At 41.6% G+C, this 27,154-nt stretch overlaps 3 protein-coding genes across 8 annotated transcripts; 2 read left to right on the top strand and 1 right to left on the bottom strand.

Annotated features, from left to right (window-relative positions):
• The first annotated feature begins 5,815 nt into the window (after nt 1–5,815).
• LOC139291292 (long-chain-fatty-acid--CoA ligase 1-like) lies at nt 5,816–15,505 on the top strand. Of its 6 annotated transcripts, none has more exons than XM_070913279.1 (20): nt 5,816–5,905; nt 6,540–6,654; nt 7,083–7,147; nt 8,216–8,317; nt 9,502–9,601; nt 9,716–9,891; nt 10,281–10,313; nt 10,411–10,462; nt 10,610–10,683; nt 11,564–11,641; nt 11,771–11,905; nt 12,112–12,246; nt 13,133–13,228; nt 13,386–13,458; nt 13,572–13,660; nt 13,746–13,862; nt 13,945–14,088; nt 14,188–14,292; nt 15,164–15,235; nt 15,365–15,505. In XM_070913279.1, the coding sequence occupies exons 1-20, from the start codon at nt 5,816–5,818 to the stop codon at nt 15,503–15,505; spliced, it is 1,992 nt and encodes a 663-aa protein (XP_070769380.1). The 6 variants fall into 6 exon arrangements, with proteins under 6 accessions (XP_070769380.1, XP_070769381.1, XP_070769378.1 ...); XM_070913280.1 differs by lacking the exon at nt 11,564–11,641 and adding an exon at nt 11,338–11,415; XM_070913277.1 differs by having other exon boundaries at nt 5,816–6,010.
• A 1,839-nt stretch (nt 15,506–17,344) lies between these two features.
• Nucleotides 17,345–18,105, bottom strand: LOC139291693 (C-X-C motif chemokine 6-like). Its single transcript, XM_070913798.1, has 3 exons — nt 17,995–18,105; nt 17,722–17,842; nt 17,345–17,426 (listed from the first exon to the last, which is right to left on the bottom strand). The coding sequence occupies exons 1-3, from the start codon at nt 18,056–18,058 to the stop codon at nt 17,345–17,347; spliced, it is 267 nt and encodes an 88-aa protein (XP_070769899.1). The 5' UTR covers nt 18,059–18,105.
• A 3,161-nt stretch (nt 18,106–21,266) lies between these two features.
• Nucleotides 21,267–27,154, top strand: cenpu (centromere protein U). The gene is made up of 14 exons (XM_070913784.1): nt 21,267–21,292; nt 21,415–21,472; nt 21,549–21,636; nt 22,053–22,299; nt 22,430–22,594; nt 23,703–23,787; nt 23,920–24,006; nt 24,122–24,200; nt 24,608–24,734; nt 24,911–24,989; nt 25,436–25,483; nt 26,085–26,146; nt 26,405–26,561; nt 26,778–27,154. The coding sequence occupies exons 1-14, from the start codon at nt 21,267–21,269 to the stop codon at nt 26,901–26,903; spliced, it is 1,434 nt and encodes a 477-aa protein (XP_070769885.1). The 3' UTR covers nt 26,904–27,154.

Genomic DNA, 27,154 nt, shown 5'->3' with positions numbered 1-27,154 from the left:
TATTGTTGGTTTATTATTAGTTAGTTACGTCACATGCGTAACAAAAATGTACAAATGTAGCAGAAGAAATGAATGCCGCGATACTGAAATACGCCGAACTCTATTCAAATCTCTGACAGCTTAATGGTGTCTTGTTAATGAATGAATACGCGTGACTTAATAGTTTTGTCCTGCGCACAAATTCGGCGTTAACATTAACGAATATACTGTATGGCTGGTTCTTAAATACTGTACACCATTCAGCAACGTTAATGTTTCTCGTACCCACAGTCGTCAGTCACTAATACACCGCGGAGTCTGCACTGTTAACCAGTTATGAATAGATGGAGGGTTAAAGTCCTTCCCGGGAACTTGAGCTTTAGCTTTTTGAATGGAGTCTGCCATTTAAGTTTACTTTCTCCGCGACTCGGGGTTGTAGCTTTTTCCGTTAATAACCTCTAGGTCCAGTTTCTGCTGTCAGAGGTAACTTACACATTGGTAGAGGGGGGAAATTAACATTGGACGTTGAGTGTTCCGAGAGTTACAGGAGGAGTCCAAGCGTGTCCAATGTCCAATTCAAGTTAGATGCAACACTGAGGTCGGTTAAGTTGAAAGTCTAACGTAAGCGAGATGTTGTAGATTAACGTGTGTGTGTGTGTGTGTGTGTGTGTGTGTGTGTGGAGGGGTGGGGGTGGTGGTATGCATTAATGCAGTAATTAAGATAATTAATTAGAATTGATATCCAGCAGAGTCATGCGTTACAAACGTCAGACAGGTGGACAGAAACTATTAAGGATGACTGTAGGCATCTGTCCGACACTGCAGGTTTTGAGGTGAAAGGTGACTTGTCTCTGATTGGCAGACATCCATGAACCCACCCTACTTTCATTGGTTCCTTGGTATGCCGCCCCCTCCTCCCCGACTCTCTCGCTCTCCCTGTGGTGGCGCTCGTTATGCTCGCCGGGGCGCTCAAACCCGTTAAGGTCACGTGCTTCACAACAGCATCTCTTCATAAAACCCGATGCATTAGCCGACGAATATTTTCTACAACAGTCGCAATATAAGATGTGATGTTTCTCTGGCTGACCGAGGGGGCTGAACCTTTCTTGACCTTCAAGTTCACACCGTAGTGCACACGGATGGGTGTAACATGGAGTTGTGAGGCCGCCCACATGGGCGAGTTCAAAGTGCTTTATTGACTATGGTACTGGTATATATGCATGTTCTCATGCGGTTTCACTGATGGAAGAAGTATTCAGATCCTTTACTTAAGTAAAAGTACCAATACATTAATGCAAAATACCTGCATTCAAAATCATACTTTAGTAAAAGCACAGATTTATCAGAAAAATGCACTTAAAGTATCAAGTACTAACATCAGTAACTGATATGTTATCATGTGATCTATTACATCAATGCGTAAAAAGCATTTTACTGTTGTAGCTGGTTGAGGTGGAGCTAGTTTTAACTACTTTATACACTGCTATTGTTAAGACCAGTTGCTCCCAACCTAAGGGTCGGGCCCCCTCCAAAGGGTCACAAGACAAATCTGGGGGTCATGAGATGATTAATGGGAGAGGGAAGAAGAAAAAAACAAGTTCTGCTGCACACATTGTGTGTTGTTTGGGCTTTTCTCCGATCTTTGCTTTCTTTTGAGAAATATTGGATATTATTTCAAACAGTTATTTCATGAAACCATCCGAGTAGTTCAGAGGGAATGTCTCTCTTTGGTGGAACTGCTAACAACTCACATCTGAGGTCTCAAGCCAAAAGCTTTGGAAGCCTCCACCATTATGTAGTTGTCTCTTTTGTTGTTGGATTAAAAGAAAGTTCAAAGTTCTCGGCATGACCATATTGAGATACAGTCATGCCAAAGCTCTGAATTAATACTGACCTAAGCTTAAAGTTTATTAAGACACTCACAAATATGTAAATATTCAACAAAAGAATAGAGTAAAGTGCTCCATGTATGATCACACACACATACACACACACACACACACACACACTTTTTAAGTCAGTTAATTTCCAACAATTTAACACACATTTGTTCAAGAATGTGTACCATGACAGTATACTGTGAACTGAAATATTAAAGGTATCAACACTAGATTTTGACAAAGAGTGTCTCTCCATTGCAGGGCCTAAAGATTTTATAAACAGACAGTAGCCACCGTAAAGCCCCTCTCATTCCAGTTCTTAATGTGCTTTTTGACACAGTCAACCCGGGGGTCCTGTGGTGTCCCTGAGGGTTTGGGGGGGGCCTTGGATAGTTTCCCCTTTTTGCATAAAGTGAGTGGAACAGGAAATTTAATCTCATTTTTTCCTTTTATCTCTCACTCTCACTCACTCTCTCACTCTCACTCACTCACTCAGCTGGTCAAGTTAAGGCACGCTATCACTAACCGATTGATGTGTATGTGATCGATTCCCATCCCTAGATTTTACATGCTAATGTAATGTATAATGAGCTAAAACAATTAGTCAAATAACAGATTCGTCCACTAACAGAAAGTTAATGTGCTACTTATGTGCTAATTGTTCATTTATCAAGCAGAAACGCTGAACATTACTATGTTCCAGCTTCTCAGTTGTGAGGATTTGCTGCTTTTATGTGACCATGATCTGATTATCTTTGGGTTTTGTACTGTTGGCCAGGTAAAACAAGCCTTTTCAAGACGCTGCCTTTAGGGTATAGAAAATTGTGATAGGCATTTTTCAGTATATTTTCACGAATGGACTCTTGTAAACACAGGCCCAATGTGAAAGAAACAACAGTATGCCACATCTCAGTGAGTGAACAGAGCTTCCTCTCTATTCTGCTTCTGTTTTTCCTTTGATCAGCTTTTATCGCACCCTGTCTAATCATCTCAGTTGACCACACAGGGGTCATAGGTCACTGGGGGAAAGGTGAGGGGGCTGAGCGACTGCTTGAACCCGCTTGCTTTTACAAGGCACTCAGTTAAGAAGTCACATTTCTGTTCATGTCTAACAGAAGCTACAGTAAGACAGATGATACAGATGTGGAAGAGAAACATAGGCGATGTTGATGCACAATGCAGTTTTGTGGTCTTAAAGGTGCTATATATATTCGATTGTAACGATTTGCTCCCCCAGGCCTCTACTATCTCATTGATCTTGTCTGTGGATAAGATCATTGATTGTTTACATCAAGTCTTTGAGTCAATCAGTCCAGGCGTCTTGCCACGACTGGCCAACCAGAGCGCTCCCCGGAGCCAGTCCGACCTTTGATTGGTAGATTAGCCGAGGTTACACATCACCTTGTAACGAAATCTGCGCGAGTGTTGTGTGCCCGTAGTATATCAGTGCATCCTGCTCATTAAAGCAGAGTTTGGCGGTTGCTGTGGCAGCGGTAACAACAGCATTCCCAGGGTGGCTGTGTTTGGATGTTGAGCTGAAAGCCTGATCTGGCTGCTTTCTGTTTACAGGTGAGTGGAGAAGAGATTCAAATGGAATAGAAAAGAACGCTCTGCGTTGTGGTTATAGAGGGTGGAGTCTTGTCATCTGTCTGTGTGGAGTTATTGAAACCTATAGACACCAGCCTCTTTTGATGTACCTCAGTGACTTTGGAAGAGGGGATTGGTGGCAATTACATACAATCAAACAAATACCCCTATGACTGTGATGATTCTTCTGAACCCCCCAAAACGGAAATGGCTTTGAGAATATTTGCCTTTGAATCATAGTCCATATTAGGCGAATATGTGAAGGTCACAAAATGTAATGAAATGTCTTGAATCCTGTGCCTTGAAATACAGCAGCTGTGAATCTATGTAGTGTGTTGTCTATTACTGGTAACCTTTTTAAAAGCAGATTGGAAACAAGCCCACACTTGAGGGATTAGAAACAAGAAAGGAGTATTTTAAGGGGAGTCCATATTATGATCACAAAAAGCACAATATGAAAAACTTAAAGCGGGATTTTGTAACTTTTGAAATAACTAATACCACAACCTTCCTATTACAAGTGAAATGTTTAATTCATAAGCAAAAAACACACCTTAGGGGGGTTTGCTGCTACAGCTGAACGTGGTCTGGTATGACCTGTAGGCTCATGGTGGCTAATGTTTGGTAATGTTAGCAAACTTTCTAGCTTTGAAACTGACATTACTAAGTTGGTTCATTAAAGATGTGACTCTCTACTTGTGCCGCTGTTACACTACATTTTAGCATGAACCTTGATCTCACCATTGTCACTTGTGGCCACAGTTATGTAGGCTCACTTTAATGCCAATTATGATTTAGAAAAAATACTTGCAAAAATGTAACACTCTCACAGATGTCGCTTTAGGTTATGTGTGACCATTAGACAAATAAGACAGAGGCATCAGAATTCTCTCTTTATGAAGCTATGTCATTGCTAACAATATACATTTTTGAGAATCTAAGTGGTCCCTCCATGATCTGTTTGCTAATGGATGTGTCAAATGAAGACCGTCAGTGCAACTTGGTCTTGATGTGATCAGTGTTGTATTGTTAACTTGGAATCTGTGTCTAAGGTCATGGTCTTCATCCTCAAGGTTCACATGGAGGTGGACCTGCCCCTGCTCTCACCTTAAGACTCTGGTTTCTAATCTGTTTATTCTTAAACAGCTCTCCTAGTCTGTCACCTCGTCTGTGTGTGTGTGTGTGTGTGTGTTTGAACACTTAGAACTTTATTCCCCACCGCTTTAACACAAACGCATCATTGGAACCTGACACACCTGCTAAACTTGAGAATCTGGTAAATATGTGCCACCTGATCTAATTATACTGCAATGCGAGCTCCTATTATTCTGCAGGGCACAGTGACTAGACTCTCTATGTTTACATCTCGGTGTCAGAGGTTACATGCTAACCTACAAGGGGCATAACTCAAAGCTTGCTCTGTGCGTAATGAATTTATGTGTTCTCGTGGTTCCTTCAACTGTCCATGACTTAAAGGCCCGGGAAACCTGTTTTCTCAATCGGTTGTAATAGTTTTGGATATTTCACATGACAGATCTCCACATTTCTGTTTTTTGTCTGACTGGTTTGAAAAGGAGCGAGGCTCAGTTGATGAAAGCGGTGATGTCCTGCACAAGATTTAGCTACATTTGAATCAAACCAGACTCACGCAGTCCTGATGAAGCAGATCAGGACTGTGAGTGTTTGAGCCGTAAACTGTTAACAATCATACCAGACGATGTGGTTTTTTAAACTTTAACTTTGATTGCTGCTTATGTCATTATTAATATCCACCAGCAGGTCAAAGTTCCAGTTTGCCAATACGCTGGTTTATGATCAAACACCTGCAAAACTGATGACATTCCTGTCATTCAGCGTGTTAGCATTTTTTCACAATTTTCATTTGGAAATGCTACTGTATAGCTCTGCTCATTTCTGAATGCTGAGGACACAAGTGCTCCTATGCTTTATAACTACAGGTTCTAATTGTGTCAGATTGAACTAATCACAGTGCAAACCAACACAAAATGAGGGACGTGACTGCTAAGTGCTTAAAAGTAACAAACCTCCAAAAATTACAGATTAAGAATACTTGAAGTGATAACTTTTTAAAGTAAACAAATGAATGAGCTGTCTTTTCTTGCTCTCTCTAGGTCCCCTCCTGGCTAGCATCCCTCCACACTTTCCTATAACACACACACATATACTCTTAACTGCACCTCAGGGCCATCAGAGACTGCTCAGTGTTGTCAGACACACCCTACTGCCACCATTCCAGCCCGACATTCATCTGACTCACACACCCACACAAGTGTACCACTCCACCCACACGCAGCAACAGCTACGCTTTCCTTAAACGCACACACGCCTTTAACCTCGCCGGCAGCATCATGCTGAGCCAGGAGTTCCTGCAGAAGCTGAGGTTGCCAGATCTGGATGATGTCAGCCAGTACATCAGCAGTGTGTCCACCCCCATGTTGGTCAGCATGGGAGCAGTGGCTGCTGCGACAACCTACTACCTGGCAACGCGACCCAAGGCCCTCCCACCATCCTGCGACCTCCGCATGCAGTCAGTTGAGGTTCCGGTAAGTTTGAGGGCAAGTCAAGTATCAGAAAGGTTGCCAGCACATCTGGTGTCCTCCAGTGAAGGACAACAATCTGACTTCATTTGGCTTTCAATTTTTAGATTTCACTTTCATAATGTCAGTTAACATTATCATTAACAGTTTATGGCAACAATGCATACACAACCCTGACCTCAACAGTTGGGCTCTTGATGTACCTCTGGAAAAAGGGTGGGATGGATTTAAGTCATTGTAATCAACATTTTAATTACAAATAAGAGTTTAGAGTCTTACACTTTAGAGTTACACTTTAATAACACTACTAATATATTCAAGGCAAACAGGAATGCACAGAGTGCATGTGTGTACAATGCACATGTGGAATAACGTAAAAAATGAAGGTTCAGCGCTATTTCTCAGCTAGCCGCACAATCAACCAAACTGCAGCTGTATGTGAACTGAATATCCCAGCAAGAGTCACGTGACTGAAACTGATGTTGCTGCAGGATCAGTCGTAGCTTCCATAAGCCACATTCGTGTCTTTTATCAGGGCGGAGAGTTGGCACGCCGGTCAGTTCTGCTGAACAGAGACGATCACCTGACACATTTCTACGATGACGCCAGAACAATGTATGAGTTCTTCCTCAGAGGAGCCAGAGTATCCAGTAAGTATTATAGGATTTTGAGTGTATTTAATTTTTTAATATTTCTTCACATTCTGCTCCGTCGGGTGTTGACTTAGCATTGCATTTACTTTCACTGAGGGCCATTCTTTGTACCTAATGTAGCTTACTTGAAAGCATCCTTTCACCCCGTACTTCACTGAGCACTACAAACATCAGCGTTGTGAGTCAGCAGCCTTCACTGGTTACATCACAGCATCTTGCCATGACTTTAAACACTGTAGTTTTACTGCTGCCCAGATCCATGTGTGTTTTTACAAAAACAGGAGTGTTGTATGTCAGCAGCAGAATACACAGGGCTGGAAGGCTCAGTATGTGTGATAAGAAGGTGTATTAAGATATCAACAGCACTGTAAAATCACTTTGTGTGTGTTTTTTTTTCTTTTATTCGCTCTCCGTTCGCCCTTAAGATAACGGTCCCTGTCTGGGCTCCAGGAAACCCAAACAGCCCTATGAATGGATGTCCTACAGAGAGGTAAGAGTCGCCGTGAGCAGCTCACCATATGAAAACAACATGGCCTCCATAGCAGTAGAGCTGAAGGTTGCGGGTAGCACAAACACAGGTCGACACACAGTGGTGGTACTGGTGGGGCAAATATGGCCTGTGTGGGTCGCCCTTGTATTTATGTTTTAAATTTTGTTTTCGAAATATTCCCTCTTGCACTAGTTAACTAAAAGGGGCGTTTCACCATCGTTTACTCGTCGCCTGTGAAAACAGTTGTAGTGGAGGAGCTTTGCATATGAGACTCCAAATTTATAACAGAAATCCTGATTGTGAAGTTTAAAAGTCAGGCATTTACGAGGCAGGGAGAGTCCACTGGAGAATGCAGCCGAGGTGCATTATGGGAAGTATTCAGAGTTTGACCCACATGAGGGATAGCCAGGATATCTCGGCCTCTTCTGCACAGATTTTGACCATTGAAAAAAACAAAAAAAACAGCAGTAAATCGCTTAATTACCCCTTTTAAGTATGAAATTCGTTGGTTTCTAGCTGTTATGTTTTTGTTAAGTTGGCCGCAGGATAATACAACAGGACGGCATGAATCTTCCTCCATTGTTTTGATGTAAACAAGAGGTTTTCAAACAAACAAAATAAAGGGGTTACACTTGTAAATTCAGTTTGTGTGTTATAGTCAGGCATGCAGCTGCTGATAAATTATTAACATGTCTTTAATCTGGGCCGCTACGTTCACTTAGTTTGTCAGCCCTGTGTTCCTTTAATGTTTCTATAAATGGGGTTTATGAGGTTTTAGTGACGCAACAGTGACCGTAACACATTTGTCTCTCATTACGAGTCACTTGAAGTGAATTGTGCTGAGGTGAAAATGTTATTTAAACGTTATTTAATAACATTTAACTGATATTAACAGCCCATGTGATTGTTTGCTATTGCTGCAATGTTGAAAATCATACACTCAACACTTTATTTCCCTCGTGCTCTTATCTTTGATTTATGATGGGGTCAAACAAAGCTCAGTTTATGTAATTGCTTGTCGGTGCAGCATTAACAGGGTGTGTTTGTGTGTGTGTGTGTGTGTGTTAGGTAATGGAGCGGACAGAGAATCTGGGTTCAGCATTTCTTCACAAAGGACACTCCAAGACCACCGACTCCCACATCGGCATCTTCTCTCAGAACAGACCAGAGGTGCACACACATACCCTGTACCCATAGTGCCCAGTTGCAGGAATTTGTGTCAAAATTGCAAAATCCTTCAGTCAATCCAAAGTCAGTCTAATCTGAACACAGAGACAAACACACATATTTTTAGTTTCAGTGTGACTTTCACTTTCCGAGGATGTCATTATCTCCCATGTCCAAATAAACAAAATCAGAGGGAAAAAAAGATGCTCCCTGTATCTCCAGAACGTGCATGAGAAGTTGTCTTCAGTATCAAAGTAATCCACTGAAGGTTGTCTGTACATCCATGGGTACACAACAGGAACTGCTAATAGGTAATTTAGGGTAGTTGCCAAATTTCCAAAAAGTAAACAAACAAATCTATAAAAAAAAAAAAAAAAAACAGGGCTCAAGTTACAGCCTGCAAATCACGTAAATTACTGAACCCATTGTATACTTCCTGTGTAAAGCATTCAAAGCATTATGGGAAATGTAGTTTCAGAACATGATTATCCTCCAAATAGAAGTAAGACCAAGAATGATGGTGGGACTGACACAAACCATGAATGTGAACTTTTTTGAACATATTTGTTTGGAACTCCTGAGGTTCATCATGTCCCATCAAGTGGTTCTCATGGTTCTCACATTCCTGGAACATTGACACTATCTGTTCATGAACTGTCCATTCATAAAGAGATATATGCCCTGTGTTAAAAAACAGGTGCATAAAACCTTTTTTTTTTTTTTTTTTTTTTTCCACAAAGAATCACATGCAAATTGATGGCATTTCTGGGTAGCCCAACCTATTCTGAAAATAACATTATATGGCATTCCTGACTAATAAATGTAGCCGCTCTGCTAAAAGCCAGTAAATAAAGAGAGAGAAAACACAGAAAGAAAGCCGAGGGGTTAAAGCTTTAAAGTGATTCTCTGTTATCTAATTTAAACTTTAGTATTTATAAGTATGTATTAGTATAACTAAGTATCTATAAACTCATAGAGAGCTATAGAGAGTTAGTAAAAATGACATCAGTGCTGACATTAACCGGTAATAACTGTCCATCACCATCATGTCGCCACAGGAGTGCATAAACAGTTTGTTCATTGTCTTCCCAGTGTTTTATTTGCTATTGTTACTGAGTAAATGGATTATCCTATAATGCTTGTTTATATGTGTGTGTGTGTGTGTGTGTGTGTGTGTGTGTGTGTAGTGGACCATCAGTGAGCTGGCATGTTACACCTATTCTCTGGTGTCAGTCCCTCTGTACGACACACTGGGAACAGAAGCCATCGCCTACATTATAGACAAAGGTAAACCACAGCAGCAGCAACATAATGGAAGCTCTTGAACGCCCTTATAAGTGTTGTTGTTGGTGGAGGACTACGAATGACCTGCCTGTTGGTTTGTGTGTCGTTTTTCTGCAGCTTGCATCTCGACTATAGTGTGCGACGTGGTAGATAAAGTCAACCTGGTACTGGACTGCGTTAAGGACAGGGAAAGCTCTGTGAAAACCATCGTTCTAATGGAGACCCCCAGTGCAGACCTGATCAACAGGGGGCAACAGGCTGGAATCCACATCATCAGCCTGCAGGAGATGGAGGTCTGTCTTTGATTCCTTAATCTGATCTTCTTCTTTTTTTTTATGTCATACTTCTGTTTTTGGTTCAGAAATATTCTGTGTTGTTGTTTTTTCTTTCCTCCTCTGTCTTTGGTGATTTTGTTCGAACCTTCCATTTATTTTGTGTCACTCTCTCTTTCTTGTTGGTGTTGTTTCTCCTTAACTTGGTCTTCTTTCTGTGTCTTTGCATTGTTGTTTATTTTTTCTTTTAATCTTGCTTTTGTGTTTTCCTTTTGTTTTTGCTTTTCCCTTGCTCGTCTTCATGCTAGTTGTCTTGTTTTGTATTTACATTTAAGTTATTGCTCCGTTATCTTTCTCCCTTTATTCCATCCATAATGAATAATAATTAATGTGTTTTTCTTGCTGTGCAGGCTATTGGGAAGGCCAACCATCGCCAACCAGTGGTGAGTAAACTGTTTAATGACCTCTGACCATCAATACTTAAAATGGCACTAGCATTGTGTGTTATGTGGCACTGTTTGACCGTTGACATCCCTCCAGCCTCCGCGACCTGAGGACATGGCTGTCATCTGCTTTACCAGCGGAACAACAGGTGACACACACACACACACACACACACACACACACAGTATATAATATATCATTTCCATGAGTATCTGAAGTCTATATAGTACATATATACTTTAATTTTAAAGGTGTGTGTGTGTGTGTGTGTGTGTGTGTGTGTGTGTACTTTCAGGAAACCCAAAGGGAGCTATGTTGACACATGGGAATATTGTGTCCAACTGCTCAGCCTTCATCAAAATGACTGAGGTGAGGCACTGATGTAACACTGTTGTAAAACAACAGTTGGAGCGGCTTTAGCTTCTGTAATAGAAGGACTTTTAGAAGGATTTGAATCAAAGGAGGAGGTAGGTTCTCCACCTCTTCCTCTTTCCATATACTTCCTTCTTTCCTCCTCCTTTCTCCTCCTCCTCCCTCTCTTGCATTGTTTGATCGGGAGGTGGAGGACGAGGGAGAAATGGATTAAATTAAACATTCTTTTGGAGACATAAACAACATTTTTGCTGATATCCAAACACACACCTCCTGCTATGATACCGCTGCTCGCTGCTGCGACCCACGAGTCAAGTTTTATATGATGGGCGGGGTGTAACTCCAGGAACACAGTGAGATGCAGTGAAAGCACTGGACAGAGCAAACTGACTGTGATGTAGCTTTATTGGTTTTAATAAAGTAAAAATGAATAATGATAATAATAAAAAAGAACAAACTCGAGTAAAGGAGAGAGAAGGAGAGGAAGTGAGGTCTCATCGTGAGTCTCATGTTTTGTGTTTCTCCCGTTAAACCCTCCATGATCCAGGAGCGCCGCCACATTTTCAGAGGAAGAAATAATCGTGAAACTTGATCTGTATTTTGTTTTCAGAGTCGGGGGGGCCATGATTAACTCTTTCGTCCTCTCTCCAGTCTTATGCTCAGACCACCTCAGAAGATGTCATGCTGTCTTTTCTGCCTCTCGCTCACATGTTCGAGAGGGTGGTGGAGGTACCGACATTAACACTGTCTGTGTGTGTTGTGTTTCCCTGTCTGTCTGTCTGTCCGTCTGTCTGTCTGTCTGTCTATCTGGGTCGTGTCCACTGGTTGTGTGTCTGTACTGTGTGTCCCCGCCTGTGTGTGTGTGCACCTCTTTTAGGTTTCCTGTCCATTGTGTCCCAGTGATGTCCACATTTCCTTCCTGCCCTTGGCTCATATGTTTGAGAGAGTAGTGCAGGTATTGTATGTTCCCTTAGTTCCCATAGTCACCCTTTGTTAAAAGCAATCCCTGTGTGTCAACCTCTCTTTCATTACAAATGAAGCAGTTAACTTTTCCCTTCCTTTATCTTTCTGATATTGTGGACAGGGAGTGATGATAGTGCAGGGAGCCAGGATTGGCTATTTCCAGGGAGATATTCGTTGGCTGTCAGATGACCTGAACACACTGAAACCCACTGTGTTCCCTGTGGTACCCCGACTCCTGAACAGAATGTATGATAAGGTAGGTGGGCCGCGATGACGATAGCCTCGTAAACAGCGTTAGCTCAGAGACTGTCTGACCCCGCTCATATTAACATTTTATAAACTAGTGTCACTAGTGTCGCGGGTGAATGTTCAAGATGTCTCCTTGCCAGCATAAACATTGCTGTTCCTGATAATTACGGAGAGCCTTCGTGTGTGTGTGTGTGTGTGTGTGTGCCCCTGTAGATCTTCGGGCAGGCAAACACCTCTCTGAAGCGGTGGCTGCTGGGATTTGCCTACAGGAGGAAGGAGGCTGAGATGATGAAGGGCATTGTGAGGAGAGACAGTATCTGGGATTGGCTCATCTTCCGGAAGGTCCAGGTACACAGAGCCAGCACAGTTACAACTCCTGTTATGTCACTGTATAGTTGAGTGCGTCATGGCTGGGCAATAAGTCAAATTAATTCTATTATCTCGAATTTATGTTTTTTTTGCACGATGTGTAAAATGTCATATTGTGGACAAGAGAACTGTCTGTATGGGATAACCTGTATTATATTATTGCTGCTCAGCTGTCTCACACATGAAGGCCCTAAAAATATGTCTCAGTCGTCACCCAGCCTCCTATTGATATTGAAATAGATTTTGGCCTGTAGATAATTACACAAACAAATTGGGAAAATAGACAAAAAACACAAAACCGTTCACTCACAACAAGACAGTACAGCAGAAAACTAGCAGCTGCTGAAAGACGCCGAAACGCTGGCCCTACTCTGCTGATGCCACAAAGCGTTCCACACATTTTCAGTTCCTCACTACAGCTACTCAATAAATTCACCCCTCTAACAGAAAGTTTTCTAACATTACTCCTGAACCTTCGTTTCTTAAACATGCATACTCCTCTCAAATCAAACTGACTTCCTCTCTTGGCTACTTTCAGTAGTATCTCTCTTTTTTTCTTTCTTTACAATTTACTCTAAATTCAGATACTTGGTTTAAATGGCGGCTGAAGGCACATGTGGGGGTTTTAAACGTTGTGTCAAGTCATGTAAGGTTTGCAGACGCACGCACAACTCAGAGCTCACAGTAAAGTATGCACATAAACATTGTTATCATCCTCCAACAGCCTTAACTGAAAGTGATTCAGAAGGTTGCAGCAGTAAGGGTGGAGAAATATCTGGTTGATATACATTATTATTTACATCATTAGTTGGGGACGGAACTGACAGAGCTGTCAAGTATTAATGTGGTCTGCTGCCCTCTACAGGCCAGCCTGGGAGGTCGCGTGCGTCTCATGTTAACGGGAGCTGCTCCCGTCTCTCCTACTGTCCTCACCTTCCTCAGAGCTGCTATAGGCTGTCAGGTAACGCAAACCCTCGTTTCTCAGTCGATCCTGTCTCTTTCTACCACCTTTAGCAGTGGGCAGTGTGTAGTAATGCTACCATCTGATCTGTAATCATCCACGCTCCTTCTCTGTTCCCAATCGGCTCCACGTTGCATAATCCTGTGCTCTGTCTCAGTTCTATGAAGGCTATGGACAAACAGAGTGTACTGCTGGATGCACAGCTACCATGCCCGGGGACTTCAGCGCAGGTATTAAATAACAAAGCTGCTTGACTGAATTATTTGTGGTTAGCGGCAAAGGGTTTACGGCATGTAGCCTTGTGAAAGTGATGAACTGACTGATTGTTACTTGACGTCAACAGGTCACGTCGGAGCTCCTCTGCCCTGCAACACACTTAAACTGGTGGATGTGCCTGAGATGAACTACCTGGCTGTGAATGGGGAGGGAGAGGTGAAACACAAAGACAGACAGACTACATCACAGTCTTTTTAATATGTTTATGATCGTGGGTGTCATTCATGAATGTGTTTTCCAGGTGTGTGTGAAGGGCCCGAATGTGTTCCAGGGCTACCTGAAGGACCCCGAGAAGACTGTGGAGACCATTGACGCAGATGGATGGCTTCACACGGGAGACATTGGGAAATGGCTTCCTGTAGGTTAAGTTATAATTCACCTGAAGTTCATTACTTTTCTCAGAAGAAATGGACAGAAAATGTTTTATTCTGTGTTCCCAGAACGGTACGCTGAAGATCGTGGACAGGAAGAAGCACATCTTTAAGCTGGCACAGGGGGAGTACATTGCCCCTGAGAAGATAGAGAATGTCTACTCGAGGAGCGATGCGGTGGCACAGATCTTTGTGCACGGAGACAGTCTGCAGGTGGGGGGAGGAAATTCTGTGTGTGTGTGGAATTGATCCCTGTTTGATGGCCATTGAGAAAAAATGCCAGACCTAACTTATATTTGTGTTTGTCTCCAGGCCTGTCTCGTAGCAGTGGTGGTTCCTGACCCTGAGTTCCTGTCTGGCTGGACCAAGAGGACCTTGGGACTGGAGGGCAGCTACCAGGAACTATGTGGCAGAGCGGTAATGAGCTACTTTTCAGACTGCAATTGCGGTATTCAGTGGATTCAGGCTGCACACATGCTGTTTCCTGTGCCCACACTGTAAATTCCCCGTAGGATAATGAGTGAGTGAGCGAATTGGGCCAGACACCCATTTCACGTTTCTTTGTCAAAAACAGACTGTATAAAAGAGGTAGATGTAGCCACCGTGACGTCACCCATTGGCTTGTGTACTACCATTTTGAAACCTCGGGTTTGGCATTTTGGCCGCTGCCATCTTGGTTTTGTGGACCCAGAAGTAAGAGGGTGGAGCTGGGGATCTGAGAACCCGGAGAACAATATGCGAGCTCACCTATAAACAGCAACCCGACTGCACCTGGCAACTGGCTACACTGTGTGAAGTAGCTGCTGACAAAGTTAGCTTGTAACTGTAACTCTATCCTGATTGACAGGTCGCAGTGGTAGCAACTTGTCAATCACAAGGTAGCCCCACCCTAAAGCACACCCTGCTTTATCGTCTATTTTACTCTAAATGGGACCATCATTTACAACATTTAAAATTGACAAATCATGCTGTATTGAAGAAGACTTGAAACTAGCGATTGAGACCATAAACTCATGAGGAAAATGTTTGCTGAGGTAATAAATCAAGTGAGAAGTCAGGGTCATTTTCTCATAGACTTCTTTACTATCTGACTTTAATTTTTTTTGCAACCAGTGGAGTCGCCCCCTGCTGGCCACTAGAAAGAATGCAGGTTTAAGGCACTTCAGCATCGGCTTCACTTTTCAGACCCGGAGGTTGGTGCTTGGTGGAAAGCCACAGCCCAAGTGTTAACTGAAAGAGCCAGTGACATCATTAGTTACCTCTCCTTTTTTTTCGTCTGTCTGTGCAGGAAGTCAAGGCAGCCATCTTGGATGACATGGTGCGACTGGGAAAGGAAGGAGGTCTCAAGTCCTTTGAGCAGGTACATTTGAAATATCACTCTGTACCTCTGTAGACTCCATAGTGTTCTTACAAACTCTGTTCAGGCATGAGACGCAGTTTTCCTGGAAGTGAAGCATTGTTATCCTCTCCACGTGTGCGTTCTTTTTAGGTGAAGGCTGTCTCCCTCCACACCGAGCTGTTCTCAATCGAGAACGGCCTGCTCACTCCGACGCTGAAGGCCAAGAGGAACGAAATGCGGCAACACTTCAGGTCCCAGATAGACGAGATGTACGCTGGGATCAAAATGTAGGAGGAAGGACGGACACAAGGTGTTTTTAGATGAAGAGAAAAGGAGCAGGACAAGCTAAAGCACACACATAGGGAAGCAAATGAAGGGGGTCCTCTCAGACCTAAAGGACCATCAACCAGTTTAGTCCTTGTGGCCAGTAACACTAGAAACAACAGGAGCAGGATGTAGCTTTTAATGGAACTTGATTCAGAGCTTTTACAACAAAATCACCGACCTGTAGGATGTATGACACCGAATCCAAAACCTCTGAGGGTCCAGAGTAGATTGTTGTATATTTCAAATCAATGTGCGTATTGATTGATGTAGTTTTGCCTATGCTATGTACAGTGCACATTCTGTGATGATGTTTTGGTTCTAATCATCTTGTGATATCATCTCCATTAGGGGGCATTTTAAAGGGAAATCCCACAGTGCAGCTCTGTAGCATCAGATATCTCAGGACTTCAGAGTCAAGAACCACACACAGTACCTCCAACACACACACACACACACTTTTATCTTTTTAACTTTTAGGAGAACGAGGGACAACTCCAACTTCCAACGTTTCAGTGGGTTTGAGTTTTTTTTGTTTAATGTTTCTTAGGTTTGTTCAGTAGTTTCTGTTGGGTCCTTAATAAGCTAAGCGTGAGCCATATTGAAGATAGTCTGAACAAAGCTTAGCTGTACACAGAGACTTCAGGTACTAAAGCACAATCAGGACGTAGGGAAAACATGTGTCAAATGTTTTAATTTATTTATGACGGTAAAAGGAAGGCAAGAGATTTGTTGATTAAATTATTCTAATATAGTAGGGTGACACAATACAACCCGAATGAAATCCTCTTGAATGTTTATGGTTTTAATTTCATGGAAGTACTTTTGTCTGTGCTCTTGCTATAATTGTTTTTACTGTCATTTTCAGATTTGTTTTGTAAAGATTTTCATTAAAAATCATCAAAAGAGCTGCGTGATCTCGTGTCTTTTTCTTCGTCAGTGCGGATGAGTCCTGTTATCTCCTCTAAAAGGGATTTGTATATTTGGTATTCACGAGGCCAAGACACATTTTATCCCAATATTATTTTCTTTCTTGTGGATTTTATTGTTTATAAGCATTGATCCAAGATCTAAAAGAAGACATCCCTTTCTCTTGCTTTGGTGCTGAGGCTACATTTGTGTTTTAGGTATTTCTTAACACCTTAAAGTCACTGCTCTGTATAAACTAAAGTGAGAAGCTCAGCTGATCTGAGACCCCTGCCAGAGCAGCACAGGAGCACCTGGTGTTGGCCCAGTAATCGTGTCTGGAAGACTCCCTCTGATATTTAATGCTTAAATACTTAAAAACTAATTCTGCATGAGATCACGGGGAGATGTGCACTGACACACTGTGCCACAAGGTATCAGACTTGGAACAGAAAACAATTACTCAATAATCACTTGATTTTTTTTTTTTTTTTTAATTATCAAGAAATAAAAACCCAGGAATGCATCAAACTTGGTTTACAGCACATAAATATATTTACAAAAACAAGTCAAAGGATATACAATAGAAAGGAGACGTGCTTTCAGTGCACATCAGTATAAACATAAGATAAATAGACTAAAAAAGTTTCATTCATTTCACATCCACGTTGGTTTAAGGTGCCTTTTGTTGAGCTTCTTGTTGATCCGAGGAGTTACAGAGAGTTGGAGCTGCCTCGGGTGGAGGCGAGCTCAGTCGTTCTGGCTGTAGTGGAAGTTTTCTATTTCCTAGAAATGACAGTAAGACAGGAAGGTCACACACTAAGACACATTACATCAGAGGAGAGAAGTGACCGTTACTCCTATCTAAGACGAGGCTTGGCTTCATGCCAGTTAATACACTCACATGATCTTGGCCAGGAGGTTTTTCACTCCCTTCAAGGTGGGGTTCAGGCAGTAGCGAAAGCCGCTGTTCAGGGTGACACTGTTGAAAGCAGAAATATAGTCAATAAACAGACACATAAATGATTCAGGCAGGCAGAGTGACGGCCAGAAGTGTTTTCAGAGACTGTGACATGCCTTAAATGTGCAGCTTATTGTTGCTTCGGCAGGAGTTCATTCTAATTTCCACTACAGCCTTTGGCAAATCTTTCAAATGGATTAAAATGGCATTATGGTGCCAGGATTTACTGAGGGAGGAGCCAAATAGCAAATCTTATTTTGTAATTGTGACCCATTAAAATCCCACAATCTGAATGAAAGATTTTAGCGTTACTTACACAATCTCCACTTTGTTGCAGAAGATGGTTGCTTTGTAGAGCTGGATGTCCTTCACTTCAGACCTGGGGGCCATTCTCCCCCTGACACGTCGACACAGACACTGCTGTCCTGGTTCGTAGACTGGAGGGAAAGACAAAGATCACAATTCATTTCATAGCATCAGTATCAAGTCAGAGATGTTTTTCTTCTCTGCTCCCTGTTGTCTGTCAGCTAAACGAGCCTCCCCTTGTCTATGTTACCGTTGCACATGATGAAGATGTCTGAACGCTTACGTTGAGCTTTGGAGATGCAGACCATGACAGCCAGGAGCAGAAGCACTTTCATGATGTTGGACATTGTTGGTTTCCTCTTGTTGGTCAAGATGGCAAAAAAAGAAATCCTGTTCCTCGTGGAGAAGATGGGAAAAGAGAAAAGAGCTGGTGGAAGCAAAGCTTGCTGGCAGAAGTGCTGTGAAGGTTAGAGGCAGAGGTTCGCCTTATATACTCTGAAACCGGTTTCACTTTCCAGTCTCAACAACAGAAGAAGAAATCCCCTCTTCCCTTCTTGAGTATATAGTATATATACTAATAATTTAACCACATTTTAGATTTAAAAAGTACATTTAAATATGATGTATGAGAATAAGAATATAAAAACAGTGGTACAACTATTGGAACTGTAAACCTGCGTGTACAGTTCAACTTTTACATGAAACTTTTTTGTCTAAATCGTCATATGACCTCTGAGCAAATCGTTTTAGGACATTTTGCGCATGTTATCTATTTTTTATACCATGAAGGACAACGATCCAAACAAATGGGTCATATAAGAATGAGTGGATCACATGAGTGCAGTGCTGGGAAGCTGACTTGCGTTGGTTGCGTATACGTACACGGGGTTCATACAGTTGTGTCATGTAAAATTAACAGAACAATCCAGCAAAGACACAACTGAACTAAATATGCGTCTTGGTGACAATGAAAAACCATGATAAAGACAAAAAAGAATGACACATTAAATCTCTTTATTTCGGCATATTGTTATATCCCTTCGGCCAGGAAAGTGTATATAATTAATAGAGCTAAACAACATCCATATTAACACGAAAGAACACATTTGACGATGACTGGTGGTGTTGTTGAAGGGGTACCTGAGTTCATCTGAACTGTGGGGGTGCAACTGCTGCTATGCACGGAGTCACGCAATAACAAGTACACAGTGTACAGTAACACGCAATCTTATAGGTAATAACTCTGCAACAAATACTACTTTGTGAAACTTTATTAAACGTGATTAATTTGCAATTCAGACTGTGTCAGAAAGTTTACAACTCAGCGCACAGCCCCTGTACAGGACGTCAAGGCAGCCATCTTGGAGGACATGGTGCGACTGGGCAAGGAAGGAGGCCTCAAGTCCTTTGAGCAGGTACAGCTAAGATGTCTCTGGACAAATCTTTTAGGTCATTTTGTACACTTTATTTTTTTTTTCAGATACCATGAAGAACAAAGATCCAAACAAATGGGTCTTGTAAAAATTATTTATGAAAAAATTAGTGATGGCATTCAGGTCACCTGTGTTTTTATTTCCCTTTTTTTTTTTCTTTTTTTTTTTTTAAACCTATATAACGTCAACACAAAGTTGCAGTTGACTTGGGTTGACTACGTAAAAGACAAATTATTTGACATGTCTTTACATTGTATAGTATGTATATTGTACAGTGTATATGTTTATTTTCTATTTCTTATCTTTATATTTTGTGCATACTTTTATTTCTAAATTTATGCTGCTTTCGAATCTTGAATGGGAGGAAATTGTACAGTACTGGTGCTGATTCTGATTCTGATTCAGATTCGGATTCCTGTTATGTCTGATAAACTTGGTAAAAAAAAATTTTTTAGTTTTAGCATCAGTGCTTAACACCTTCAGCATTTACAGCACCAATTCAAATGAAAAATGAAATGAAGGCAAGTATGATTTCATTTCTTTCCAGTGAAGTTGCGCAGTAGTTACACTGTCATGAATAAATCAGTAATATCAGCATCATCTGATTGATTCCAATCTTCATTGCCTCATTATATTCTGTGGTTGTGTTAGACACTAACAGCACTATCAGATAGAGGTGTCATCAGATAGTATGCCATCCTAAGGTCACGGGTTTAAAAAGAAATGCTTGGTTTCAGGAGAAAGCATAGTCTGAAGGTTAGTTTCAGTTTCATATCCTCTTTTACTGTTCTGGACAAAAGTCCCATTACAAAATCCTTCTCTTTTCTTTCTTATCTAGTCTGTTTAGACGGAACGAAACAAAAGGAGGGTGCAGTGTGAAAAAACACGGAAATTGCACTGAACATCCTACTTTTCCTGTAATGTGATATGCCATTTATAATGACAGGTTTTAGGAAACAAGTGACCGTCAGTCTGTCAGCTTTCAGAAACTTAGAAAAACTGGCTTGTTTTACAGGGATGGTTCACACAAAAACCATATAAAACTGAATAAATAAATAAAACCCTTTTTCCCCTCATTCACCTATAATGGTTTCTAGCCATGCAGATAGTTGTGGGTTTACTTACATACATATATATATACTATATATATATATGTATATATATATCCTTTGGGGTGGAAGTGTCACAGGTCAATATATCAAAACCTGGCCATTTAAAACCAAAACCATCTGCATTGCTGGAAACCACCAATGTAATGTAAACAGCGCTGATACTGAACCCTTTCGCTTTCCGTAGGACTGACATTTCAGCGAAACCGCTCGGTTAAGATCGTTTTTACACATTTTCTGTGCAAGTGTTTATTTTAAGTAAGTTGTGTCCATACTATGTCGTTGTAAAAGTAAGTCTACAGTGTTGCAATTTTATCCACATAAACTCTCAATTCTAGGCGAAACTTTTTCGTTGCAAGAAATTGCTCTAACCAGCCACCCCTGTGTATCTGGAATGATACAGTCCGGGGCTTGAAGCAATTCGCGGGAAGCTGTCTCAGTTCGAGATCCGAGTGTTTACAAAACAAACGTATTTAAGTAAGCTACGGTTGTTCCAAATGAGGTGAGAAATGTCAGTTGTTATGAGTTATAATCTAGCCAGAAATCCGAACACGTATCTACGACACACACACTGCTGTCTCGTATGTTGGTACAGTCACAATCGTCATTTGAAAATCTGACGATGTAACGTCGCCCTGCTCTTCTATAGGTAACTAAATGTAACTGTAACGTCAACGTTACACATTGGAAATTAATTAAATTACTAACGTTTACACCGCTGGAAATACTCTAAAAATCGGTCAACTCCTGTGCTGCTAGTTTCGGCATGTAGCAAAGCTAGCTAAGTTGCAACGGTTTTAATTGATTCGTACCGCCATTTACGTTAACGTTAGTAACGTTTCTGTACTTTTTTTTACGTGTGTGTGTGTGTGAGAAAAGTGGTCAAACTACCTGAGAAAATAAGGGCTTGTTGTTATATAAGCATAACAAATGGTAGAAGAGCTATTAAAAAAAAAGTACTCGGCCACATTTGTAAGGCAATTAGCTTTGCAGTAAATGTGCTGCATTGCTGAATGGACGGCTCCCTACGAGACTTGGGGTCAGCATCAAACGCTAGCCTGGAGGCGATGGAGACCTTTGGTCGGAGGTGTCACCTGGTGGTGGCTGTGAGGATGATGATGATGATGATGATTAAGTCGCCTGTCTTCTTTGTTTCCACAGTGCCAAAAACGGCAGAGGGGCCAAAGTGCCCTCAGTGCCGCAAGTGAGTTGGTCAATGGTCACTGTGGCATTTGCACTACTGATTTCGTGCTGAATTATGGAGTTTTATTGTTCTCTGTTGTGTTCATATCCAGAAAGGTTCATCTTTTGATGACATGGAGTCTCCCAACCTGTCTGCGATAGAGAGGGCTAGCTTCCTGGAGGGACTGGAGCCAAATTATGGTGGGTTGTTACACTGTACGGCTGTGTCTTTGCCAACTGTCGGTGTCATTATGTCTTCATGAGTCTTTAAAAGGTGTGAAAAAAGCAAGAAACCATTCAAATTTAACACCTTAAAAATAATCAAATGGATTCTTTTGAGTACGCCAGTTGAAGCCGAACAGCACTTCAATATGGCTGCTGAACTAAATGTTGTAAATGGAGGATAGAGCTATTACACGTGGATTGACAGTGCATTGTGTTGTACACTTTTTGTTTGTATACTCCTGATCTTGTGTTACAGTTTTGACAAAGTTTGCCTCCATATCTGCACATTTTCAACTTTTATATCTCAGGTTATTTAAGTTGCCTTGTTTCCAGAGCCCCGCATAATGTCAAACCACCCATCCTGTGCTGACCAGAACTCTTGTGTTGCCTAGGTAACCCAATGCACAGCACCGCCATGGAGGAAGATTTAAATGTCTTAGAGAAGGGACAAGATAAAGGGAAAGCTGGGAGAAAGGGCATTCCTCAGGCATTGAAGACGACTGTTAAACAGCGTGGAGCTGCTCTGAAGAGGAAGGAGACTGAGAGGGATGGAGAGAATGAGGAGGGGGAGGAGGAGGAGGAGGAGGAGGAGAAGAAGAGGAGGAGGAGGAAAAGTGCTGGAGGGAAGGTCAAAACCAGGTGAGGTCAAAGGAATTTGTTTGCCACTGTTACTTTCCACACTGATACTACTGTATTATGATGTGAATGTGAGGAAAGCTAATCTCAGTTAAAGCCTCGTACTCCCAACTGTTCTGTCTGCGTTGAACAGGCCCGAGGAAGAAGGAGAAACACAGAAAAAGAAGGGAGCACCTCAGGGGGAGAGAGTAGAGTCAGATCCAAGCAACCAGCCTCCCCCAACAGCCAACAGTCTCAAACATTTGGTTGGGAACAAGCCCGCCAAGAGGAGGAGTGCTGGACAGACGTCTGCAGCGAGGTGAGGCCATTTGTAGAGGTTACCATGTACCAGTGGTTGCCACCAGGGGTCGCCAACGCTCCACGAGGGGTCGTGAAGCCCTCTTGATTTCAAGGGTGGAAGAATTTTTATATATAAATAAAGAAAATATACATACATTTAATTAAGAAGACAACAAAATTTAAGGGTTATTTAAGAAGTTTATGTCTATTTATTTATTATAAAGCCAGGCTGCTTGGACTGTTAAAATGTATGTATGATAGTGAAATTAAAAGAAAATAATACGGACATAGAATTGTGTTCCTAAAAATAAGCACCACTGCCATATACCATTCACAGAGTTCCTGATGAATGCTTTTTAAGCTTTATTGAGAAGTCTCACACATTGTTTAACAGTCTGCTGCCGTACTTGGCTTTTCTTTACACCAGGGTAGAAACAAAGGTATAAGTGAATTAAGTGAGTATAGAAAGAATGTAAAATAGATCAACTAATTTGAAAAAAATTCTGTCATACTCTTGAATAGAGACCTATATACACATACCAACATGTCAACAAGGTATATACTTAAAGACACTCACATTTATAAATACATTCATAACTTGCCCCCCAAAGCACGTGATTGGTGGGAGAAATCAAGACAATTTTATTAGTACAACCCAGTATTGCACACCACGTTACAATGGGCCTTACAGGAAACAGTTGCTCTCAAAGATTAGATCAGAAAGACAAACAACAAAAACAGTTAGTAGTATATATATGCGAAATACAGCACTTGCATTGTAATCCATGTAAAGGATTATTCTAGGTTCAATACTAATGTAGTAAATACAGTGTAAGAATTGTGATGAAATACATAAGTTTGTTCTGGGTCCAAGGGGTCGGGGGGGGGTGGGGGTGGGATGGGACAGGGATTAGGGGAAAGGGTCAGAAATTGTTGTGTAGCTAATAATAGTCTGACTGTGGTTGTTGCATGGCCACGCATCCTATTCTGTTTGTTAATATCCAGACGTAACACTGCTCTACGTCCGTCCTCTTTGTCCATGTGCTTGTTTGTCTGTCTCCTATAATGATGCATTGATCTGTTTGTCTTCCCTTCAAATTATTTATCCGTCGCTGTGTCCCGACAAGGCCCGTGAAAAGTCAGCAGATGAAGAAGGACAAGAAGACAAAGAGTGAATCAGAAAGTGAAAAGTCCAGTGACCCTCAGTCTCAGGCAAGGACGTGAACGATAATGTCTCCAATAACAATGGCAGTGTCTATAGTATACCACTAGGGAAGGAACTTCAGTTAAGTGGAGGCTGTATCTATGCTGAGACGATGTTATGTTACATTTTCTGTCTTCCAGGAGGAGTCAGACACTGGCACCGCCCAGCAGAGCCGTAGGAAAGTCCTGTCCTCTGATGAGGAGGTGTTGGACGAGGACAGGAGTTGGGTATGGGCTAACTTCAGCAGACTGCTGTTGCCAGGAGCCCAGCAGCCATCCACAGGAATTTGGCCCACAATGTGACTTTTCACTATTCATCATTGTCTTTATGTAATTTATTCAGAACCCAAGTCCAAAGAAGGCCAAGGTGAACCGTTTGTACAGAACCAGGAAGTCGTCTAAATCTAGAAAGTCTTCTTCGGGTAAGAGAAAAGAGCACAAGAAGCTACGTCAGTTAAGACTTCTGGCTTCTGGTTTCAACTCTGTTTAAAGGAGTAGTTCGGGCATGTTGGGAAATATGCTTTCTTGCAGAGAGTTAGATAAGAAGATTGATACCACTTTCATATGTGTACATTCATGAGGCTGGAGCCAGGAGACGGTAACCTAGCTTAGCATAACGACTGGAAACAAGGGGAAACAGCTCGTCATTCATAGCTTCTTTTGTCTTTACTATTTCGTTCTACATTATAAATGTAAACTGAGATTTGGAAATCGAGGAACTATTGTAATGGGTTAACAGAACTCTTCCCAAGGTCTTGGTTTTTTGTTTTTTGTTTTACTATTCTTTGTGAAACTTTGAACCACCAAAACATCATCCTTGCACCTGAAGGCAGTGCATCTGCAGAACCAGACAAGGCCAACACGGACAAACGGGGGAGGAAGAGACGAGGTCGTCAGGGAGGAACAGAGTCAGAGGTGGTTCTGGATGCCTTCCTTGACTTCTGTGACCAGTACAGGTGAACTACGATCAACAATCAACAATCCTCTTGGTGTTCCTTGATGTCTGCAGGCTGTAATCTGACCCTTTTCATATCATGTCACCACACAGTAACCACTTTCAATTCACAACTTTAATCATTGTTCTTGCAAGTTAAGAATGGTTGCATTGTGTTCATGTGTGTGTGTTTTTCAGAGAGTCCGTGGAGTCTAAAGCAGTCAAACAGTCAATTGATAATTTCTCCTCTAATGTGGAAGAGCAGCTCTTGGAAAAGGTCAGACTTTCCAAATTCTATTAAGTTTGTGATACGTTCAAGCAAAACAGCAACTGGACTCTGTCTAGTTTTCGAGATGTTTTCGGAATATTATTGCCACCAACTGATCTATCAGGGTATAAAGCAATAAGCCTCTGATTAGAGAATCTAGTACAGAATTACAACCACATTCCTAAACTGTTTAAGCATTTTGTTGCATAAGAAATTGTGAAACAGTTGTTTTTTCTTCATATGAGTGGTTTCCTTGAGGTTAATGTGCATGAATGCCAGCAAAGTGTTGATCTTAAGGATTTGATGTGTTTTTTTTCCAAAAATGAGCATCTAAGACACCAGTGTGGTATTAAGTCAACAATAAATGTGATCATACATGCTACAACACACAATGGTACCGATTCATATCCGAATTTTAATCAAACGTGTACTCACTGGTGTTTTTTCTCTTCCAGATTTCTTCTTACAAGGAGCTCAAGGTTCTAAAAAGAGAAAACGCCAAGGTAACTTTGGCAACCAGCTTTTAGCCATGCCCCATCTCTAGGGATGGCAATGTGTGGTTGGTTTAGACTGAAATATCTCAGCTATCAACAGCTATTAGATGAATTGCTATTACATTTCTGACTTTGTACAGACTTAGGTGATCCCTGACTTTTCATCTAACACCACCGTGAGCTTGGAATTTGTGGTTTTGAGTGAAATACGCCTATTGGTTGGATTGGCATACATTTTGGTCATAACTATCATAACTTTGTTGAGCCTCTGGCTTTTCATCTAGCACTATCTTTAGGTCAATACTTTGGTTTGTGACCAAATACTTATGACATTCCGATTAGCCTGTACTTTGTGTTAATAAGCTAATAAGCAAATATTAGCAGCAAACATGGTAAACATTATACAGTACCTGTTAACATCAGGATGTTAGCATTGCCATTGTGAGCATGTTAGCGTTTAGCGCAAAGCACCGCTGTGCCCAAGTACAGCCTCACAGAGCAGCTAGTGTTGCTGTGGACTCAAAGTCTTGTTACAGATACCATGGTCTTGTTGGCAGCCTGTGTTTACTGTGCCCTCTGTGCTGCTGGTGTTTGTGTCTGTGTGTGTCAGGTGGGTTCTTTGATCCGCACAAAGACACAGAGACTGCTGGATGCCAAACATGAGCTGATGAGGTGAGTTCAGAGGCACAAACACACCAGTTTTCATTTCCACAAACTCAGCTTATTGAAACGCTTCAGTGTGAATAAACTAAAAGTCATTAAAACATCCAGATAGATATATAATTAACACACAAGAAATGTCTTTTCAGCGTTAAAAACAATCATTAACCTTCCTTCCCTAAAAAAGTAAAACTTCCTGTGAAGGTTGTTTCCATCCAAGTCCTCACTATGACCTCTACACTGTGTGTGTGTGTGTGTGTGTGTGGTCAGGGCAGAGAGGCAGGTGTGGCTGCTGCAAAAGGAGAAAGCTGAACTCAAAGTCCGATTAGCTGATCTGAGACGAGGCCAAGCCTTCCTGCATGACATCAGAGAGCTCAACGGAAAATACCTGGACTACCAACACAAACACCCCAAAGAGAAAGAGACGGTACACACACACACACACAAACTGATGATGTGAATATCGACTTTATAAATCATGGAAATAACGACCTGAATGCTATCTGTTTATTTGTGTGTCTTGTACAACTTTAGCAATATAAACTATGTTGATCATATTGAAGTTTTAACGCACAGCTGATGCTTTTCAAGAGTTTCAATACATTTCTCATGGTGACATGCTCCCTCTTTTCCTCCCATCCAGTATGGGGCGTCCAGCTTGCCGGCTCTGCTGTTGGAGAGCAAGCATATTCGGGTGGCAGAGCATCAGCTGAGAGGAGTCAATGACCAACAGGAAAAAAGACAGAAGAAGAATGAGACTCGGAAATAATGCACGATGCCATACACACAAATGCACACAGGTTAAAGACTCAAAGACTGCATATTATAAGCAAAACATCAGCTGGAAATGATTGAAAGGCCTTAATAGAGAAAGCAGCTTGACATTTTAGATGTTTCATTGTGTATGCCCAAATCCTGCCCATCTGGGATCGTTGTTAGATAAATACAGTACTGCAAGTATAATAAAGGCAAAAAATAGGAGCATGTTTTTGTTGACAAAAGAATATAATAAATTCTATT

The sequence above is a fragment of the Enoplosus armatus genome, chromosome 10 (assembly GCF_043641665.1).
Source record: "Enoplosus armatus isolate fEnoArm2 chromosome 10, fEnoArm2.hap1, whole genome shotgun sequence".
Taxonomy (NCBI): domain Eukaryota; kingdom Metazoa; phylum Chordata; class Actinopteri; order Centrarchiformes; family Enoplosidae; genus Enoplosus; species Enoplosus armatus.
The sequence above is the reverse complement of the archived record's forward strand: the minus strand, read 5'-3'. Positions and strand labels throughout refer to the sequence as shown.

What these genes read in the sequence shown, in the direction of transcription:
- LOC139291292 (XM_070913276.1), top strand. Translation starts at nt 5,816, where the DNA reads ATGCTGAGCCAGGAGTTCCTGCAGAAGCTGAGGTTGCCAGATCTGGAT. An exon ending in CCAACCATCGCCAACCAGTG is followed by an intron (nt 10,314 to 10,410) that starts GTGAGTAAACTG and finishes ACATCCCTCCAG; the next exon opens with CCTCCGCGACCTGAGGACAT. An exon ending in TCATCTTCCGGAAGGTCCAG is followed by an intron (nt 12,247 to 13,132) that starts GTACACAGAGCC and finishes TGCCCTCTACAG; the next exon opens with GCCAGCCTGGGAGGTCGCGT.
- LOC139291693 (XM_070913798.1), bottom strand. Translation starts at nt 18,058, where the DNA reads ATGTCCAACATCATGAAAGTGCTTCTGCTCCTGGCTGTCATGGTCTGC. An exon ending in CTGCATCTCCAAAGCTCAAC is followed by an intron (nt 17,843 to 17,994) that starts GTAAGCGTTCAG and finishes CTTTCCCTCCAG; the next exon opens with TCTACGAACCAGGACAGCAG. An exon ending in TGCAACAAAGTGGAGATTGT is followed by an intron (nt 17,427 to 17,721) that starts GTAAGTAACGCT and finishes TGCTTTCAACAG; the next exon opens with TGTCACCCTGAACAGCGGCT.
- cenpu (XM_070913784.1), top strand. Translation starts at nt 21,267, where the DNA reads ATGGACGGCTCCCTACGAGACTTGGG. An exon ending in GGACAGACGTCTGCAGCGAG is followed by an intron (nt 22,595 to 23,702) that starts GTGAGGCCATTT and finishes TGTCCCGACAAG; the next exon opens with GCCCGTGAAAAGTCAGCAGA. An exon ending in TAAAAAGAGAAAACGCCAAG is followed by an intron (nt 25,484 to 26,084) that starts GTAACTTTGGCA and finishes TGTGTGTGTCAG; the next exon opens with GTGGGTTCTTTGATCCGCAC.